Source organism: Oncorhynchus kisutch, unplaced genomic scaffold, assembly GCF_002021735.2.
Source record: "Oncorhynchus kisutch isolate 150728-3 unplaced genomic scaffold, Okis_V2 Okis03b-Okis08b_hom, whole genome shotgun sequence".
Lineage (NCBI taxonomy): Eukaryota > Metazoa > Chordata > Actinopteri > Salmoniformes > Salmonidae > Oncorhynchus > Oncorhynchus kisutch.
This window is the reverse complement of record NW_022261980.1, coordinates 11,367,349-11,385,415: the sequence shown is the minus strand read 5'-3', so window position 1 is coordinate 11,385,415 and position 18,067 is coordinate 11,367,349. Positions and strand designations below refer to the sequence as shown.

The 18,067-nt window shown below is 46.9% G+C and overlaps 1 protein-coding gene across 3 annotated transcripts in view; it reads right to left on the bottom strand.

Moving 5' to 3' along the window:
- The window catches only part of LOC109885244 (tropomodulin-3), a 55,813-nt gene that overhangs the window by 29,597 nt on the left and 8,149 nt on the right, over nt 1–18,067 (bottom strand). Inside the window, exons 2-4 of one of the 3 annotated variants that reach the window (XM_031812527.1) lie at nt 8,441–8,654; nt 6,947–7,048; nt 6,520–6,574 (exon numbers count right to left, since the gene is read on the bottom strand). In XM_031812527.1, the coding sequence (XP_031668387.1) occupies nt 6,520–6,574; nt 6,947–7,048; nt 8,441–8,566 (283 nt within the window). In that variant the 5' untranslated portion in view covers nt 8,567–8,654. Of the gene's footprint in view, nt 1–6,519; nt 6,575–6,891; nt 7,049–8,440; nt 8,655–18,067 lie in introns of all 3 variants that reach the window. The other 2 variants (XM_031812525.1, XM_031812526.1) reach the window with 2 other exon arrangements.

Sequence of the window (18,067 nt, the reverse complement as noted above, 5' to 3'; positions counted from 1 at the left end):
TACTGGAGGTAACAACCCTAACCCTGCTCTATATACATACTGGAGGTAACAACCCTAACCCTGCTCTATATACATACTGGAGGTAACAACCCTAACCCTGCTCTATATACATACTGGAGGTACCAACCCTAACCCTGCTCTATATACATACTGGTACTGGAGGTAACAACCCTAACCCTGCTCTATATACATACTGGAGGGAGGAACCCTAACCCTGTTCTATATACATACTGGAGGTACCAACCCTAACCCTGCTCTATATACATACTGGAGGTAACAGCCCTAACCCTGCTCTATATACATACTGGTACTGGAGGTAACAACCCTAACCCTGCTCTATATACATACTGGAGGTAACAACCCTAACCCTGTTCTATATACATACTGGAGGTACCAACCCTAACCCTGCTCTATATACATACTGGAGGTAACAGCCCTAACCCTGCTCTATATACATACTGGTACTGGAGGTAACAACCCTAACCCTGCTCTATATACATACTGGTACTGGAGGTAACAACCCTAACCCTGCTCTATATACATACTGGAGGTAACAACCCTAACCCTGCTCTATATACATACTGGAGGTAACAACCCTAACCCTGCTCTATATACATACTGGAGGTAACAACCCTAACCCTGCTCTATATACATACTGGAGGTAACAACCCTAACCCTGCTCTATATACATACTGGAGGTAACAACCCTAACCCTGCTCTATATACATACTGGAGGTAACAACCCTAACCCTGCTCTATATACATACTGGTACTGGAGGTAACAACCCTAACCCTGCTCTATATACATACTGGAGGTAACAACCCTAACCCTGCTCTATATACATACTGGAGGTAACAACCCTAACCCTGTTCTATATACATACTGGAGGTAACAACCCTAACCCTGTTCTATATACATACTGGTACTGGAGGTAACAACCCTAACCCTGCTCTATATACATACTGGAGGTAACAACCCTAACCCTGTTCTATATACATACTGGTACTGGAGGTAACAACCCTAACCCTGCTCTATATACATACTGGAGGTAACAACCCTAACCCTGTTCTATATACATACTGGTACTGGAGGTAACAACCCTAACCCTGCTCTAAATACATACTGGTACTGGAGGTAACAACCCTAACCCTGCTCTATATACATACTGGAGGTAACAACCCTAACCCTGCTCTATATACATACTGTAGGTAACAACCCTAACCCTGCTCTATATACATACTGGAGGTAACAACCCTAACCCTGCTCTATATACATACTGGAGGTAACAACCCTAACCCTGCTCTATATACATACTGGAGGTAACAACCCTAACCCTGCTCTATATACATACTGGTACTGGAGGTAACAACCCTAACCCTGCTCTATATACATACTGGAGGTAACAACCCTAACCCTGCTCTATATACATACTGTAGGTAACAACCCTAACCCTGCTCTATATACATACTGGAGGTAACAACCCTAACCCTGCTCTATATACATACTGGAGGTAACAACCCTAACCCTGCTCTATATACATACTGGAGGTAACAACCCTAACCCTGCTCTATATACATACTGGAGGGAGGAACCCTAACCCTGCTCTATATACATACTGGAGGGAGGGTACCCTAACCCTGCTCTATATACATACTGGAGGTAACAACCCTAACCCTGCTCTATATACATACTGGAGGTAACAACCCTAACCCTGCTCTATATACATACTGGAGGTAACAACCCTAACCCTGCTCTATATACATACTGGAGGGAGGGTCGCCCGCAACGCCCCTGGTCGCCCGCAACGCCCCTGGTCGCCCGCAACGCCCCTGGTCGCCCGCAACGCCCCTGGTCAACCCCAACGCCTCTAGTCAACCCCAACGCCTCTAGTCAACCCCAACGCCTCTAGTCACCCCCAACGCCTCTAGTCACCCCCAACGCCTCTAGTCACCCCCAACGCCTCTAGTCACCCCCAACGCCTCTAGTTACCCCCAACGCCTCTAGTTACCCCCAACACCTCTCGTTACTGCTGGTGTTTCTAGCTCCAACAGTGCAGTAATGCTGGTGTTTCTAGCTCCAACAGTGTAGTAATGCTGGTGTTTCTAGCTCCAACAGTGTAGTAATGCTGGTGTTTCTGTCTCCAACAGTGCAGTAATGCTGGTGTTTCTAGCTCCAACAGTGTAGTACTGCTGGTGTTTCTAGCTCCAACAGTGCAGTAATGCTGGTGTTTCTAGCTCCAACAGTGTAGTAATGCTGGTGTTTCTGTCTCCAACAGTGCAGTAATGCTGGTGTTTCTAGCTCCAACAGTGCAGTAATGCTGGTGTTTCTAGCTCCAACAGTGCAGTAATGCTGGTGTTTCTAGCTCCAACAGTGCAGTAATGCTGGTGTTTCTGTCTCCAACAGTGCAGTAATGCTGGTGTTTCTGTCCCCAACAGTGCAGTAATGCTGGTGTTTCTAGCTCCAACAGTGCAGTAATGCTGGTGTTTCTAGCTCCAACAGTGCAGTAATGCTGGTGTTTCTGTCTCCAACAGTGTAGTAATGCTGGTGTTTCTAGCTCCAACAGTGTAGTAATGCTGGTGTTTCTGTCTCCAACAGTGCAGTAATGCTGGTGTTTCTAGCTCCAACAGTGTAGTAATGCTGGTGTTTCTGTCTCCAACAGTGTAGTAATGCTGGTGTTTCTAGCTCCAACAGTGCAGTAATGCTGGTGTTTCTAGCTCCAACAGTGCAGTAATGCTGGTGTTTCTAGCTCCAACAGTGTAGTAATGCTGGTGTTTCTGTCTCCAACAGTGTAGTAATGCTGGTGTTTCTAGCTCCAACAGTGCAGTAATGCTGGTGTTTCTAGCTCCAACAGTGCAGTAATGCTGGTGTTTCTAGCTCCAACAGTGTAGTAATGCTGGTGTTTCTGTCTCCAACAGTGCAGTAATGCTGGTGTTTCTGTCTCCAACAGTGTAGTAATGCTGGTGTTTCTGTCTCCAACAGTGTAGTAATGCTGGTGTTTCTAGCTCCAACAGTGTAGTAATGCTGGTGTTTCTGTCTCCAACAGTGCAGTAATGCTGGTGTTTCTAGCTCCAACAGTGCAGTAATGCTGGTGTTTCTAGCTCCAACAGTGTAGTAATGCTGGTGTTTCTGTCTCCAACAGTGTAGTAATGCTGGTGTTTCTAGCTCCAACAGTGCAGTAATGCTGGTGTTTCTAGCTCCAACAGTGTGGTAATGCTGGTGTTTCTAGCTCCAACAGTGTAGTAATGCTGGTGTTTCTAGCTCCAACAGTGTAGTAATGCTGGTGTTTCTAGCTCCAACAGTGCAGTAATGCTGGTGTTTCTAGCTCCAACAGTGTAGTAATGCTGGTGTTTCTAGCTCCAACAGTGTGGTAATGCTGGTGTTTCTGTCTCCAACAGTGTAGTAATGCTGGTGTTTCTAGCTCCAACAGTGTAGTAATGCTGGTGTTTCTAGCTCCAACAGTGCAGTAATGCTGGTGTTTCTAGCTCCAACAGTGTAGTAATGCTGGTGTTTCTAGCTCCAACAGTGTAGTAATGCTGGTGTTTCTAGCTCCAACAGTGTAGTAATGCTGGTGTTTCTAGCTCCAACAGTGTAGGAATGCTGGTGTTTCTAGCTCCAACAGTGTAGTAATGCTGGTGTTTCTAGCTCCAACAGTGCAGTAATGCTGGTGTTTCTAGCTCCAACAGTGTAGTAATGCTGGTGTTTCTAGCTCCAACAGTGTAGTAATGCTGGTGTTTCTAGCTCCAACAGTGTAGGAATGCTGGTGTTTCTAGCTCCAACAGTGTAGTAATGCTGGTGTTTCTAGCTCCAACAGTGCAGTAATGCTGGTGTTTCTAGCTCCAACGGTGTAGTAATGCTGGTGTTTCTAGCTCCAACAGTGCAGTACTGCTGGTGTTTCTGTCTCCAACAGTGTAGTAATGCTGGTGTTTCTAGCTCCAACAGTGTAGTAATGCTGGTGTTTCTGTCTCCAACAGTGCAGTAATGCTGGTGTTTCTAGCTCCAACAGTGCAGTAATGCTGGTGTTTCTAGCTCCAACAGTGTAGTAATGCTGGTGTTTCTAGCTCCAACGGTGTAGTAATGCTGGTGTTTCTAGTTCCAACAGTGCAGTAATGCTGGTGTTTCTAGCTCCAACGGTGTAGTAATGCTGGTGTTTCTAGCTCCAACAGTGCAGTAATGCTGGTGTTTCTAGCTCCAACAGTGTAGTAATGCTGGTGTTTCTAGCTCCAACAGTGCAGTAATGCTGGTGTTTCTAGCTCCAACAGTGTAGTAATGCTGGTGTTTCTAGCTCCAACAGTGTAGTAATGCTGGTGTTTCTAGCTCCAACAGTGCAGTAATGCTGGTGTTTCTAGCTCCAACAGTGTAGTAATGCTGGTGTTTCTAGCTCCAACAGTGTGGTAATGCTGGTGTTTCTGTCTCCAACAGTGTAGTAATGCTGGTGTTTCTAGCTCCAACAGTGTAGTAATGCTGGTGTTTCTAGCTCCAACAGTGCAGTAATGCTGGTTTTTCTAGCTCCAACAGTGTAGTAATGCTGGTGTTTCTAGCTCCAACAGTGTAGTAATGCTGGTGTTTCTAGCTCCAACAGTGTAGTAATGCTGGTGTTTCTAGCTCCAACAGTGCAGTAATGCTGGTGTTTCTAGCTCCAACAGTGCAGTAATGCTGGTGTTTCTAGCTCCAACAGTGTAGTAATGCTGGTGTTTCTAGCTCCAACAGTGCAGTAATGCTGGTGTTTCTAGCTCCAACAGTGTAGTAATGCTGGTGTTTCTAGCTCCAACAGTGTAGTAATGCTGGTGTTTCTAGCTCCAACAGTGTAGGAATGCTGGTGTTTCTAGCTCCAACAGTGTAGTAATGCTGGTGTTTCTAGCTCCAACAGTGCAGTAATGCTGGTGTTTCTAGCTCCAACGGTGTAGTAATGCTGGTGTTTCTAGCTCCAACAGTGCAGTAATGCTGGTGTTTCTGTCTCCAACAGTGTAGTAATGCTGGTGTTTCTGTCTCCAACAGTGTAGTAATGCTGGTGTTTCTAGCTCCAACAGTGTAGTAATGCTGGTGTTTCTGTCTCCAACAGTGCAGTAATGCTGGTGTTTCTAGCACCAACAGTGCAGTAATGCTGGTGTTTCTAGCTCCAACAGTGTAGTAATGCTGGTGTTTCTGTCTCCAACAGTGTAGTAATGCTGGTGTTTCTGTCTCCAACAGTGTAGTAATGCTGGTGTTTCTGTCTCCAACAGTGTAGTAATGCTGGTGTTTCTGTCTCCAACAGTGCAGTAATGCTGGTGTTTCTAGCTCCAACAGTGCAGTAATGCTGGTGTTTCTAGCTCCAACAGTGCAGTAATGCTGGTGTTTCTAGCTCCAACAGTGTAGTAATGCTGGTGTTTCTGTCTCCAACAGTGTAGTAATGCTGGTGTTTCTAGCTCCAACAGTGCAGTAATGCTGGTGTTTCTAGCTCCAACAGTGCAGTAATGCTGGTGTTTCTGTCTCCAACAGTGCAGTAATGCTGGTGTTTCTAGCTCCAACAGTGCAGTAATGCTGGTGTTTCTAGCTCCAACAGTGCAGTAATGCTGGTGTTTCTAGCTCCAACAGTGTAGTAATGCTGGTGTTTCTGTCTCCAACAGTGTAGTAATGCTGGTGTTTCTAGCTCCAACAGTGCAGTAATGCTGGTGTTTCTAGCTCCAACAGTGCAGTAATGCTGGTGTTTCTAGCTCCAACAGTGCAGTAATGCTGGTGTTTCTAGCTCCAACAGTGCAGTAATGCTGGTGTTTCTGTCTCCAACAGTGCAGTAATGCTGGTGTTTCTGTCTCCAACAGTGCAGTAATGCTGGTGTTTCTGTCTCCAACAGTGTAGTAATGCTGGTGTTTCTGTCTCCAACAGTGCAGTAATGCTGGTGTTTCTGTCTCCAACAGTGCAGTAATGCTGGTGTTTCTGTCTCCAACAGTGTAGTAATGCTGGTGTTTCTAGCTCCAACAGTATAATAATAATACCTAGCAATACACACATAATACAAACAGTAAAAAACGAAAGCAATACCAGAACGAGTGATGTCAGAGTAAATAAATATATAAACAATGGTGTATATATAGACGGTATTTCTGCCGTGATGCGCTTTAAGCCACTTTTCTACTGACCCAGAGTCAGATTCATTCATGGATACAAATTTTATGTCTGCGTGCAGAGGGAAGGAAGTTGCTATAACTAGCTTTAGCGCAAATGTTAACTAGCGCCAGCGCCAATACCAGACTTCCAGTTATCGCGCTAACGCTAGTTAGCCATGTCTTCTAAAAATACCTTCAAACTGCATGCAGAGACATACAAATGGTATTCATGAGTTCAATTGCCAAAACCTTCCCCTGTCTCTCTAAGAGCCGAGTGATACGTTACCATGTATATTTGTAGCAAACGGAGCGAATGAGAGCCACAAGCACACAGCCACCGCTTCCTCCTCGCCATGTCTCGGTGCAGTGGGCCGCATCGGTTATATTTCAGATGACGTCATGCATTTTGGAGTAGACTATCATTCTCCGAACTCCTACCTTTCCTCTCTCCAGAGAAAGACACCACATCATCTCTGTCTTTATACTCCAGGGCCTCCTACCTTTCCTCTCTCCAGAGAAAGACACCACATCATCTCTGTCTTTATACTCCAGGGCCTCCTACCTTTCCTCTCTCCAGAGAAAGACACCACATCATCTCTGTCTTTATACTCCAGGGCCTCCTACCTTTCCTCTCTCCAGAGAAAGACACCACATCATCTCTGTCTTTATACTCCAGGGCCTCCTACCTTTCCTCTCTCCAGAGAAAGACACCACATCATCTCTGTCTTTATACTCCAGGGCCTCCTACCTTTCCTCTCTCCAGAGAAAGACACCACATCATCTCTGTCTTTATACTCCAGGGCCTCCTACCTTTTCTCTCTCCCGAGAAAGACACAACATCATCTCTGTCTTTATACTCCAGGGCCTCCTTCTCCAGAAAACTGAGTAGTTTCTCTCGGCTGTAGGGGCCGGTGGCTGCTTTCACTGTGTGGTCCTTCTGACGCATCGACGCTGGCAGCAATGCATTCTGGGGGGGGGACACAGAGGGGTGGATACATGGGTTTATTGACTGATTGATCAATTGGTAATTGGTGAATTCATGTGCCATGTTTAAAAACACTAGGGCTGCATTCGGTGCTGTGTTGTGTTGAGTGGCGTTCCTATGGTTGCCTAGTTAGTGGACTCATCTCCTTCATGCTGTGTATAAGTGAAAGACAAGAAGAATGTTTAAGATGTTCTCTACCTGAGATGTAACAACACATTGGCCTAGTCCCAATACTTCTGTTGAGGTGTATTGTGTAATATCACAAATAAATGGCTGTTGGACCTCACACTCTGGCCCTTGAAAAGGAAAATTAACCTCACTAAGTCCTGGAGGGGTTTGACTACAACCTCCTCCTCCACTCTGCTGCACATCCTCCTCCTCCTCCTCCTCTTCTACTCTGCTGCGCCTCCTCCTCTACTCTGCTGCGCCTCCTCCACTGCGCCTCCTCCTCCTCTACTCTGCTGCGCCTCCTCCACTGCGCCTCCTCCTCCTCTACTCTGCTGCGCCTCCTCCTCTACTCTACTGCACCTCCTCCTCCTCTCTACTGCACCTCCTCCTCCTCTACTCTGCTGCGCCTGCTCCTCCTCTACTGCACCTTTTCATCCTCCTCTACTCCACTGCGCCTTTTCCTCCTCTTCTACTCTACTGCACCGCCTCCTCTACACTGCTGCGCCTCCTCCTCCTATACTCTGCTGCGCCTCCTCCTCTACTGCGCCTCCTCCTCCTCCTCTACTCTGCTGCGCCTCCTCCTCTACTCTGCCTCGTCTACTCTGCTGCGCCTCCTCCTCTACTCTGCTGCGCCTCCTCCTCCTCCTCCTCCTCCTCTGCTGCGCCTCCTCCTCCTCTGCTGCGCCTCCTCCTCCTCTACTCTGCTGCGCCTCCTCCTCCTCCTCCTCTGCTGCACCTCCTCCTCCTCCACTCTGCTGCGCCTCCTCCTCCTCCTCTACTCTGCTGCGCCTCCTCCTCCTCCTCTACTCTGCTGCGCCTCCTCCTCCTCCTCTACTCTGCTGCGCCTCCTCCTCCTCTACTCTGCTGCGCCTCCTCCTCCTCCTCCTCTACTCTGCTGCGCCTCCTCCTCTACTCTGCTGCGCCTCCTCCTCTACTCTGCTGCGCCTCCTCCTCCTCCTCCTCTACTGCGCCTCCTCCTCCTCCTCTACTCTGCTGCGCCTCCTCCTCCTCCTCCTCCTCCTCTACTCTGCTCTGCTGCGCCTCCTCCTCCTCCTCTACTCTGCGTGCAAGTCAACATAGAAAAGCTTGGCAGACTGGGAGGTTAAAAGTTGATAAGAATGAGATGTCTGTCTGGCGAACAAGGAGAAAACACAAGGAAGACAGAAACAGACAGACCCCCCCCCCCCCCCCCCCGCCCCTCCATACCTCTGGGTCCATCTCCTCCAGGGCAGTCTCCAGTTGTTTGAGTTCCTGCTCTGACAGGTTGTTAAGGATCTCATCCTCGTCAATCTCCTTGTACTTCTCCAGGTCTTTCTTAAACGACAATGCCATGTTCTCTCTCTGCTACACCAACTGCAGACCGGGGTGTCTGTCTGTGTCCCTCTGGGTCCAAGTGTCACACCTAGGGACAGGTAATCTGCTAGAGAGACAGAGGGATGGAGGCAGAGAGGCAGGCAGGCAGACAGAGAGGCAGGCAGGCAGGCAGAGAGGCAGGCAGGCAGGCAGAGAGGCAGGCAGGCAGGCAGAGAGGCAGGCAGGCAGGCAGAGAGGCAGGCAGGCAGGCAGGCAGACAGAGGCAGGCAGGCAGAGAGGCAGACAGAGGGGGAGAGACAGGCAGACAGAGGCAGGCAGAGGCAGACAGACAGACAGACAGACAGACAGACAGACAGACAGACAGACAGACAGACAGACAGACAGACAGACAGACAGACAGACAGACAGACAGACAGACAGGCAGAGGCAGGCAGAGGCAGACAGAGGGGGAGAGACAGGCAGAGGCAGGCAGAGGCAGACAGAGGGGGAGAGACAGGCAGAGGCAGACAGAGGGGGAGAGACAGGCAGAGGCAGGCAGAGGGGGAGAGACAGGCAGAGGCAGACAGAGGCAGGCAGAGGCAGACAGACAGACAGAGAGGCAGACAGACAGACAGACAGACAGACAGACAGACAGACAGACAGACAGACAGGCAGACAGGCAGACAGGCAGACAGGCAGACAGAGGGGGAGAGACAGGCAGAGGCAGGCAGAGGCAGACAGAGGGGGAGAGACAGGCAGAGGCAGGCAGAGGGGGAGAGACAGGCAGAGGCAGACAGAGGCAGGCAGAGGCAGACAGAGACAGGCAGGCAGAGGCAGGCAGGCAGAGGCAGACAGACAGAGTGTTGCAGGTAGGCAGAGGCAGACAGACAGAGTGGATGATAACATGTGAGTTAGTGGGATCAGTAGGTGATGTAATTAAAGCCAGTCAGACAGCATCTGTCCTCCAGTCTTAAACATCACATAAACTGGGTGGGTTGAGCCCTAGATGCTGATTGTCTGAAAGCTGTGGTATATCAGACCGTATATCACGGGTACGACAAACAAATAGCTTTTTACCTTTCTAATTATGTTGATAACCAGTTTATAATAACAATAAGGCACTTCTGGGATTTGTGTTATACGGCCAATATCGGTGTGTTGGACTAGTAACCGAAAGGTTGCTGGATCGAATCCCTGAGCTGACAAGGTAAAAATCTGTCGTTCTGCCACTGAACAAGGCAGTTAACCCGCTGTTCCCCGGTAGGCCGTCATTGAAAATACGACTTTGTTCTTAACTGACTTTCCTAGCTAAATAAATGTTAAATAAAACTAATCATGAAGCCCTTGACTAGTTGAATCAGGTATGTTTGTCTGGGACAACACCGTGCTGCTGGAGGCACAGGAGGACCGGAGTTGGGAAACATGGGTGTCAACTAAAGTTGAGTGGAATTCAATCTTCCGCGACCTTGGCACAGCGGTCATTTTATTTTTAATGCGCAGCAGTCTGGGTGGAGCTGTGTGGTTTAGAGGGAACATTGTTCTCTCTCTCTCTGTTCTGGTCTGTTCTCTCTGTTCTGGTCTGTTCCCTCTCCCACATCGTCCTCTCTCTCTGTTATGTTCTCACCCACATCGTTCTCTCTCTCTGTTCTGTTCTCTCTCTCCCACATCGTCCTCTCTCTCTGTTCTGTTCTCTCTCCCACATTGTTCTCTCTCTGTTCTGTTCTCTCTCCCACATCGTTCTCCCTCTCTGTTCTGGTCTCTCTCTGTTCTGGTCTCTCTCTGTTCTGGTCTCTCTCTGTTCTGGTCTCTCTCTGTTCTGGTCTCTCTCTGTTCTGGTCTCTCTCTGTTCTGGTCTCTCTCTGTTCTGGTCTCTCTCTCCCTGTTTTGGTCTGTTCTCTCAAGAATTAGAGGTTTACTGTCCACTCCGCCATTAAGGAATCAAACACCACACTAACACAGCAACAGCCTGGAATAAAGTACCACAGTGTGTGAGTCATAATACCCAGAAAACCTAGCGGTCAAACAGGGAAATGGTTCCGGAGGTTTTTCCACCATTCATTTTTCCCCGTAGGGGATTTTTTAGAAACACGTAAAATAAGGTCTGTGTTTTGTGCCGGCTTCCCCTGGGGTGATGGTTCGCGTCGGCTTCCCCTGGGGTGATGGTTTGCGCCGGCTTCCCCTGGGGTGATGGTTCGCGTCGGCTTCCCCTGGGGTGATGGTTCGCGTCGGCTTCCCCTGGGGTGATGGTTCGCGTCGGCTTCCCCTGGGGTGATGGTTCGCGTCGGCTTCCCCTGGGGTGATGGTATGTGTCGGCTTCCCCTGGGGTGACGGTTCGTGTCGGCCTCCCCTGGGGTGATGGTTCGTGTCGGCTTCCCCTGGGGTGATGGTTCGTGTCGGCTTCCCCTTGGGTGATGGTTCGCGCCGGCTTCCCCTGGGGTGATGTTTTGATTACCGTGTAAATCTCTCTCAGACAAAGTGACTTATCAATATATTGGCCTGTATTTACCTCCCAAAAATGAAATGCTAATTAGCTGCCAATGTGGCCATCATAAAGAACTACAAATACCATGATGATCTGGACCAGACTGACAAATCGAGGCAAAGGTAGGAATCCCGGGATTTAACTGTCTAAATGTATTCATGAATAAACTGTCTACATTTCTTTCAAATTGACAATTCTGTGAACCGTCTTGTGAAAGTTTTAAATTGACACAATACCTGTTAGTAAAGGTGTCAGCTAGAGATGACCTACAGGATCTATACCTGTTAGTAAAGGTGTCAGCTAGAGATGACCTACAGGATCTATACCTGTTAGTAAAGGTGTCAGCTAGAGATGACCTACAGGATCTATACCTGTTAGTAAAGGTGTCAGCTAGAGATGACCTACAGGATCTATACCTGTTAGTAAAGGTGTCAGCTAGAGATGACCTACAGGATCTATACCTGTTAGTAAAGGTGTCAGCTAGAGATGACCTACAGGATCTATACCTGTTAGTAAAGGTGTCAGCTAGAGATGACCTACAGGATCTATACCTGTTAGTAAAGGTGTCAGCTAGAGATGACCTACAGGATCTATACCTGTTAGTAAAGGTGTCAGCTAGAGATGACCTACAGGATCAATACCTGTTAGTAAAGGTGTCAGCTAGAGATGACCTACAGGATCTATACCTGTTAGTAAAGGTGTCAGCTAGAGATGACCTACAGGATCTATACCTGTTAGTAAAGGTGTCAGCTAGAGATGACCTACAGGATCTATACCTGTTAGTAAAGGTGTCAGCTAGAGATGACCTACAGGATCTATACCTGTTAGTAAAGGTGTCAGCTAGAGATGACCTACAGGATCTATACCTGTTAGTAAAGGTGTCAGCTAGAGATGACCTACAGGATCTATACCTGTTAGTAAAGGTGTCAGCTAGAGATGACCTACAGGATCAATACCTGTTAGTAAAGGTGTCAGCTAGAGATGACCTACAGGATCTATACCTGTTAGTAAAGGTGTCAGCTAGAGATGACCTACAGGATCTATACCTGTTAGTAAAGGTGTCAGCTAGAGATGACCTACAGGATCTATACCTGTTAGTAAAGGTGTCAGCTAGAGATGACCTACAGGATCTATACCTGTTAGTAAAGGTGTCAGCTAGAGATGACCTACAGGATCTATACCTGTTAGTAAAGGTGTCAGCTAGAGATGACCTACAGGATCTATACCTGTTAGTAAAGGTGTCAGCTAGAGATGACCTACAGGATCTATACCTGTTAGTAAAGGTGTCAGCTAGAGATGACCTACAGGATCTATACCTGTTAGTAAAGGTGTCAGCTAGAGATGACCTACAGGATCTATACCTGTTAGTAAAGGTGTCAGCTAGAGATGACCTACAGGATCTATACCTGTTAGTAAAGGTGTCAGCTAGAGATGACCTACAGGATCTATACCTGTTAGTAAAGGTGTCAGCTAGAGATGACCTACAGGATCTATACCTGTTAGTAAAGGTGTCAGCTAGAGATGACCTACAGGATCTATACCTGTTAGTAAAGGTGTCAGCTAGAGATGACCTACAGGATCTATACCTGTTAGTAAAGGTGTCAGCTAGAGATGATCTACAGGATCTATACCTGTTAGTAAAGGTGTCAGCTAGAGATGATCTACAGGAGCATGCTAGGATTTGTAGTTTTGCACGATGTCTACTTTAATACTAATTAGCATTTTAGAATCGGAGAGTAAATAGAGTCGAACATATTGATAAAATAAACTTTTTAAATGAATTGTATAAAAACAATTGGAAACATTTCCCTGTTTGACCGTTAGGTTTTCTGGGTATTATGACACCTCCACTGTGGTGCTCTATAGCAGAGGGTTAACAGGGGAATAACAGGCTCACTCTGCCCTAATGGAAAGTAAATGAGAGCAGATGAAATGTCAGCATTCATGATGATAGTAATGTTGATTGGCTATTGATGAAGCAATTCAGGTTCTGAAGACTGGGATTAACGTGGGTCACGTCCGAGTACAGTCCACAGCCTGATAATACCAAGACCAGGTAGGACTCCCTCCTGAATAAGTTCCAGACGATGTAGTCTATTCTAATAGGTTATAGGCCGTGTTTAAATCTAGCGTAGGCCTAACTAAGCCCTGAACCAGAAGTTAAATATCCATGATGGTAAAATCCAACTAACTGCAGACAGTTTATCTGTGGGATAATAACATGTGTTTCAGTCCCCTGTTGGAACGACCGCCAGCTTTCAAGGTCTAGAAAAACCCTTTCTGACAGAAAACGTTCTGACATTGTAGATCCAAATCCACAACACACCCATCAGTATCTAAACCACCTGACTGTTAAGCTCTGAGTTTCATTAGCTGAGACTGGAAGACAGAGTGGCCAGCGAGGTCTGACTGGAGACCACAGACTTGTAGACTAATCTACACACACGTCATTCTCTTACCACAATGTCAACTCAGCTCTTACGTCATCTATCTACTTTCTCTGTGTAGTCAACACCACCTTCACACTTAACCACTCTCACAGGTTATAAAACCCATACTAATGGCTGTTCTTCTGTCTCCTCCAGGACCCTCCAGGTGATTAGGTGGAGTAGACAGTCCAGACAGGAGTAATGGAGCATGGAAGGGAGGTAATGATGGTAATGGTCTGGGAGGATCCATTAGTAGAGTCTGATTGATTCCATTCTCCGAGCTCTACTAATCATCCTAGACAACAGCAGGTATCTCAGAGCCAATAACACCCCCACAACATACTACAACCAGCCTCTCTAGATATAGATGTACAGTACACAGAGCCAATAACACCCCCACAACATACTACAACCAGCCTCTCTAGTTATAGATGTACAGTACACAGAGCCAATAACACCCCCACAACATACTACAACCAGCCTCTCGAGTTATAGATGTACAGTACACAGAGCCAATAACACCACCACAACATACTACAACCAGCCTCTCTAGATATAGAAACTGTCCAGATATACAGGGACTTCACAAGGTCAGGAGAAACTGTCCAGGTGTACAGGGACATCCACAGGGTCAGGAGAAACTGTCCAGATGTACAGGGACTCCACAGGGTCAGGAGAAACTGTCCAGATATACAGGGACTTCACAAGGTCAGGAGAAACTGTCCAGATGTACAGGGACTCCACAAGGTCAGGAGAAACTGTCCAGATGTACAGGGACTTCCAAAGGGTCAGGAGAAACTGTCCAGATATACAGGGACTTCCACAAGGCCAGGAGAAACTGTCCAGATGTACAGGGACTCCACAGGGTCAGGAATAAGGGGTTGCTGTATAAAGACTGGACCGATTTCTCCCTCTAGACTGAAACAAGCGTACATGCATCTAAATCTAGTCCCATTGAAGAAAACTCAAATAAATAAATATCTATAAATATAATTGCCACAACCTAACAATCCAATGACCAGCTTTAGCTTCAAACTGTAAACACAGTTGAGGTCGACCGATTAATCAGAATGGCCCATTAATTAGTGGGCTCTACGTGTCCCACCCTCCGTGGGCTCTACGTGTCCCACCCTCCGTGGGCTCTACGTGTCCCACCCTCCGTGGGCTCTACGTGTCCCACCCTCCGTGGGCCCTGCTTGTCAAGCAGAAGGATACATAATGATTACTTTGCCAGCTACCGGTAGAAACTGCGTTTTAAGTAGAACTAATGTACTTTTTTCACAGAGCGACATAGCTCGGCCTACCTAGCAACGTTAGCTCACAGTATCCCCTTTTCAACGTTGTTTTTCCAGAGTGTTTCATCTCTGCTGACAGACTATCTGATGGACCACGTCAAATTTGATCACTAGCTAACAGATCATGTCAAATTGGATCGCTAGCTAACAACAGATCACGTCAAATTGGATCGCTAGCTAACAACAGATCACGTCAAATTGGATCGCTAGCTAACAACAGATCACGTCAAATTGGATCGCTAGCTAACAACAGATCACGTCGATACCGCTCGGTGACAGACTGCCTGATGGACCACGTCAAATTGGATCGCTAGCTAACAACAGATCACGTCAATACGGCTCGGTGACAAGCTGTCAGGGGATCAACTCGATGGCTATATGCAAATACGCTTTGATTTGCTTGTCATATCAATGGTGGTGGTGACAGTAGTCCGACTGACAACTTTACCAAGACGACAACATTGCTTAGCTAGCTAAATGACACGTTGCTTAGCTAGCTAATGACACGTTGCTTAGCTAGCTAAATGACACGTTGCTTAGCTAGCTAAATGACACGTTTGCTTAGCTAGCTAAATGACACGTTTGCTTAGCTAGCTAAATGACACGTTTGCTTAGCTAGCTAAATGACACGTTTGCTTAGCTAGCTAAATGACACGTTTGCTTAGCTAGCTAAATGACACGTTTGCTTAGCTAGCTAAATGACACGTTTGCTTAGCTAGCTAAATGACACGTTTGCTTAGCTAGCTAAATGACACGTTTGCTTAGCTAGCTAAATGACACGTTTGCTTAGCTAGCTAAATGACACGTTTGCTTAGCTAGCTAAATGACACGTTTGCTTAGCTAGCTAAATGACACGTTTGCTTAGCTAGCTAAATGACACGTTTGCTTAGCTAGCTAAATGACACGTTTGCTTAGCTAGCTAAATGACACGTTTGCTTAGCTAGCTAAATGACACGTTTGCTTAGCTAGCTAAATGACACGTTTGCTTAGCTAGCTAAATGACACGTTTGCTTAGCTAGCTAAATGACACGTTTGCTTAGCTAGCTAAATGACACGTTGCTTAGCTAGCTAAATGACACGTTTGCTTAGCTAGCTAAATGACACGTTGCTTAACTAGCTAAATGAATAGGATACCTTCACGTATCTGAAAATACATGATCAACTGATGTTACTGATCATGAAACAGTACCTTGCTGTATAACTCTGATGATAGAGATAAATGTCTAGTTGTGACTGTGCTCTTCAGGACGTGATGATATTACAACCAAATAGTTGGAACATTTATTTCACAATTCCTTGGAAACGGCACGTTGTTGTCAATGGTTTTAGCAGAGCTGGTTCTTGACCCCAGCAGACTAATTGAACGGTCTGCACCGTATTGTGTTTCTGATAACGACCTTTACTATCCTAGGGGTGATAAACTAACCTCTCATATCTCTCCCTATTGTCTCTCCTTTACTATCCTAGGGGTGATAAACTAACCTCTCATATCTCTCCCTATTGTCTCTCCTTTACTATCCTAGGGGTGATAAACTAACCTCTCATATCTCTCCCTATTGTCTCTCCTTTACTATCCTAGGGGTGATAAACTAACCTCTCATATCTCTCCTTATCATCTCTCCCATATCCCCTCAAATCTCTCCTTATCATCTCTCCCACATCTCTCCTTATCATCTCTCCCACATCTCTCCTTATCCCCTCATATCTCTCCTTATCCCCTCATATCTCTCCTGCTCATCTCTCCCATATCCCCTTTGGGGAGGCAGGGTAGCCTAGTGGTTAGAGCGTTGGACTAGTAACCGGAAGGTTGCAAGTTCAAACCCCCGAACTGACAAGGTACAAATCTGTCGTTCTGCCCCTGAAGAGGCAGTTCCTAGGCCGTCATTGAAAATAAGAATTTGTTCTTAACTGACTTTCCTGGTTAGATAAAGGTTAAATTAAATATCTCTCCTTATCCCCTCATATCTCCCCTCCTCATCTTTCCTTATCCCCTCATATCTCTCCCTTATCCCCTCATCTCTCCCATATCCTCCCATATATATCTCCTTATCATCTCTCCCTTATCCCCTCATCTCTCCCATATATCTCTCCTTATCATCTCTCCCATATCCCCTCATATCTCTCCTTATCATCTCTCCCATATCCCCTCATATCTCCTCCTCATCTCTCCCATATCCCCTCATATCTCTCCTTATCATCTCTTCCATATCCCCTCAAATCTCTCCTTATCATCTCTCCCATATCCCCTCATATCTCTCCTTATCATCTCTCCCATATCCCCTCATATCTCTCCTTATCATCTCTCCCATATCCCCTCATATCTCTAATTATCATCTCCCCATATCCACTCATATCTCTCCTCCTCATCTCTCCCATATCCCCTCATATCTCTCCTTAACCCCTCATATCACTCCTTATCATCTCTCCCATATCTCTCCTCCTCATCTCTCCCATATCCCCTCATATCTCCACTTATCCCCTCATATCTCCACTTATCATCTCTCCCATATCCCCTCATATCTCTCCTTATCCCCTCATATCTCACCTTATCATCTCTCCATCTCTCCTCCTCATCTCTCCCATATCCCCTCATATCTCCACTTATCCCCTCATATCTCTCCTCCTCATCTCTCCCATATCCCCTCATATCTCCACTTATCCCCTCATATCTCTCCTTATCATCTCTCCTTATCCCCTCATATCTCACCTTATCATCTCTCCATCTCTCCTTATCATCTCTCCCATATCCGCTAATATCTCTCCCATATCTCTCCCATATCCCCTCATATCTCTCCTCAATCCCTCCTCAATCCTGCTCTCTTCTCTTCTTTCCCTCCCTCTGTCCTGCTCTCTTCTCTTCTTTCCCTCCCTCCTCTGTCTTGCTGTCTTCTCTTCTTTCCCTCCCTCCTCTGTCCTGCTGTCTTCTCTGTTCTCTTCTGTCCCTCCCTCCTCTGTCCTGCTGTCTTCTCTGTTCTCTTCTTCCCCTCCCTCCTCTGTCCTGCTGTCTTCTCTGTTCTCTTCTTTCCCTCCCTCCTCTGTCCTGCTGTCTTCTCTGTTCTCTTCTTTCCCTCCCTCCTCTGTCCTGCTGTCTTCTCTGTTCTGTTCTTTCCCTCCCTCCTCTGTCCTGCTGTCTTCTCTGTTCTCTTCTTTCCCTCCCTCCTCTGTCCTGCTGTCTTCTCTGTTCTCTTCTTTCCCTCCCTCCTCTGTCCTGCTGTCTTCTCTGTTCTCTTCTTTCCCTCCTCCTCTGTCCTGCTGTCTTCTCTGTTCTCTTCTTTCCCTCCCTCCTCTGTCCTGCTGTCTTCTCTGTTATCTTCTTTCCCTCCCTCCTCTGTCC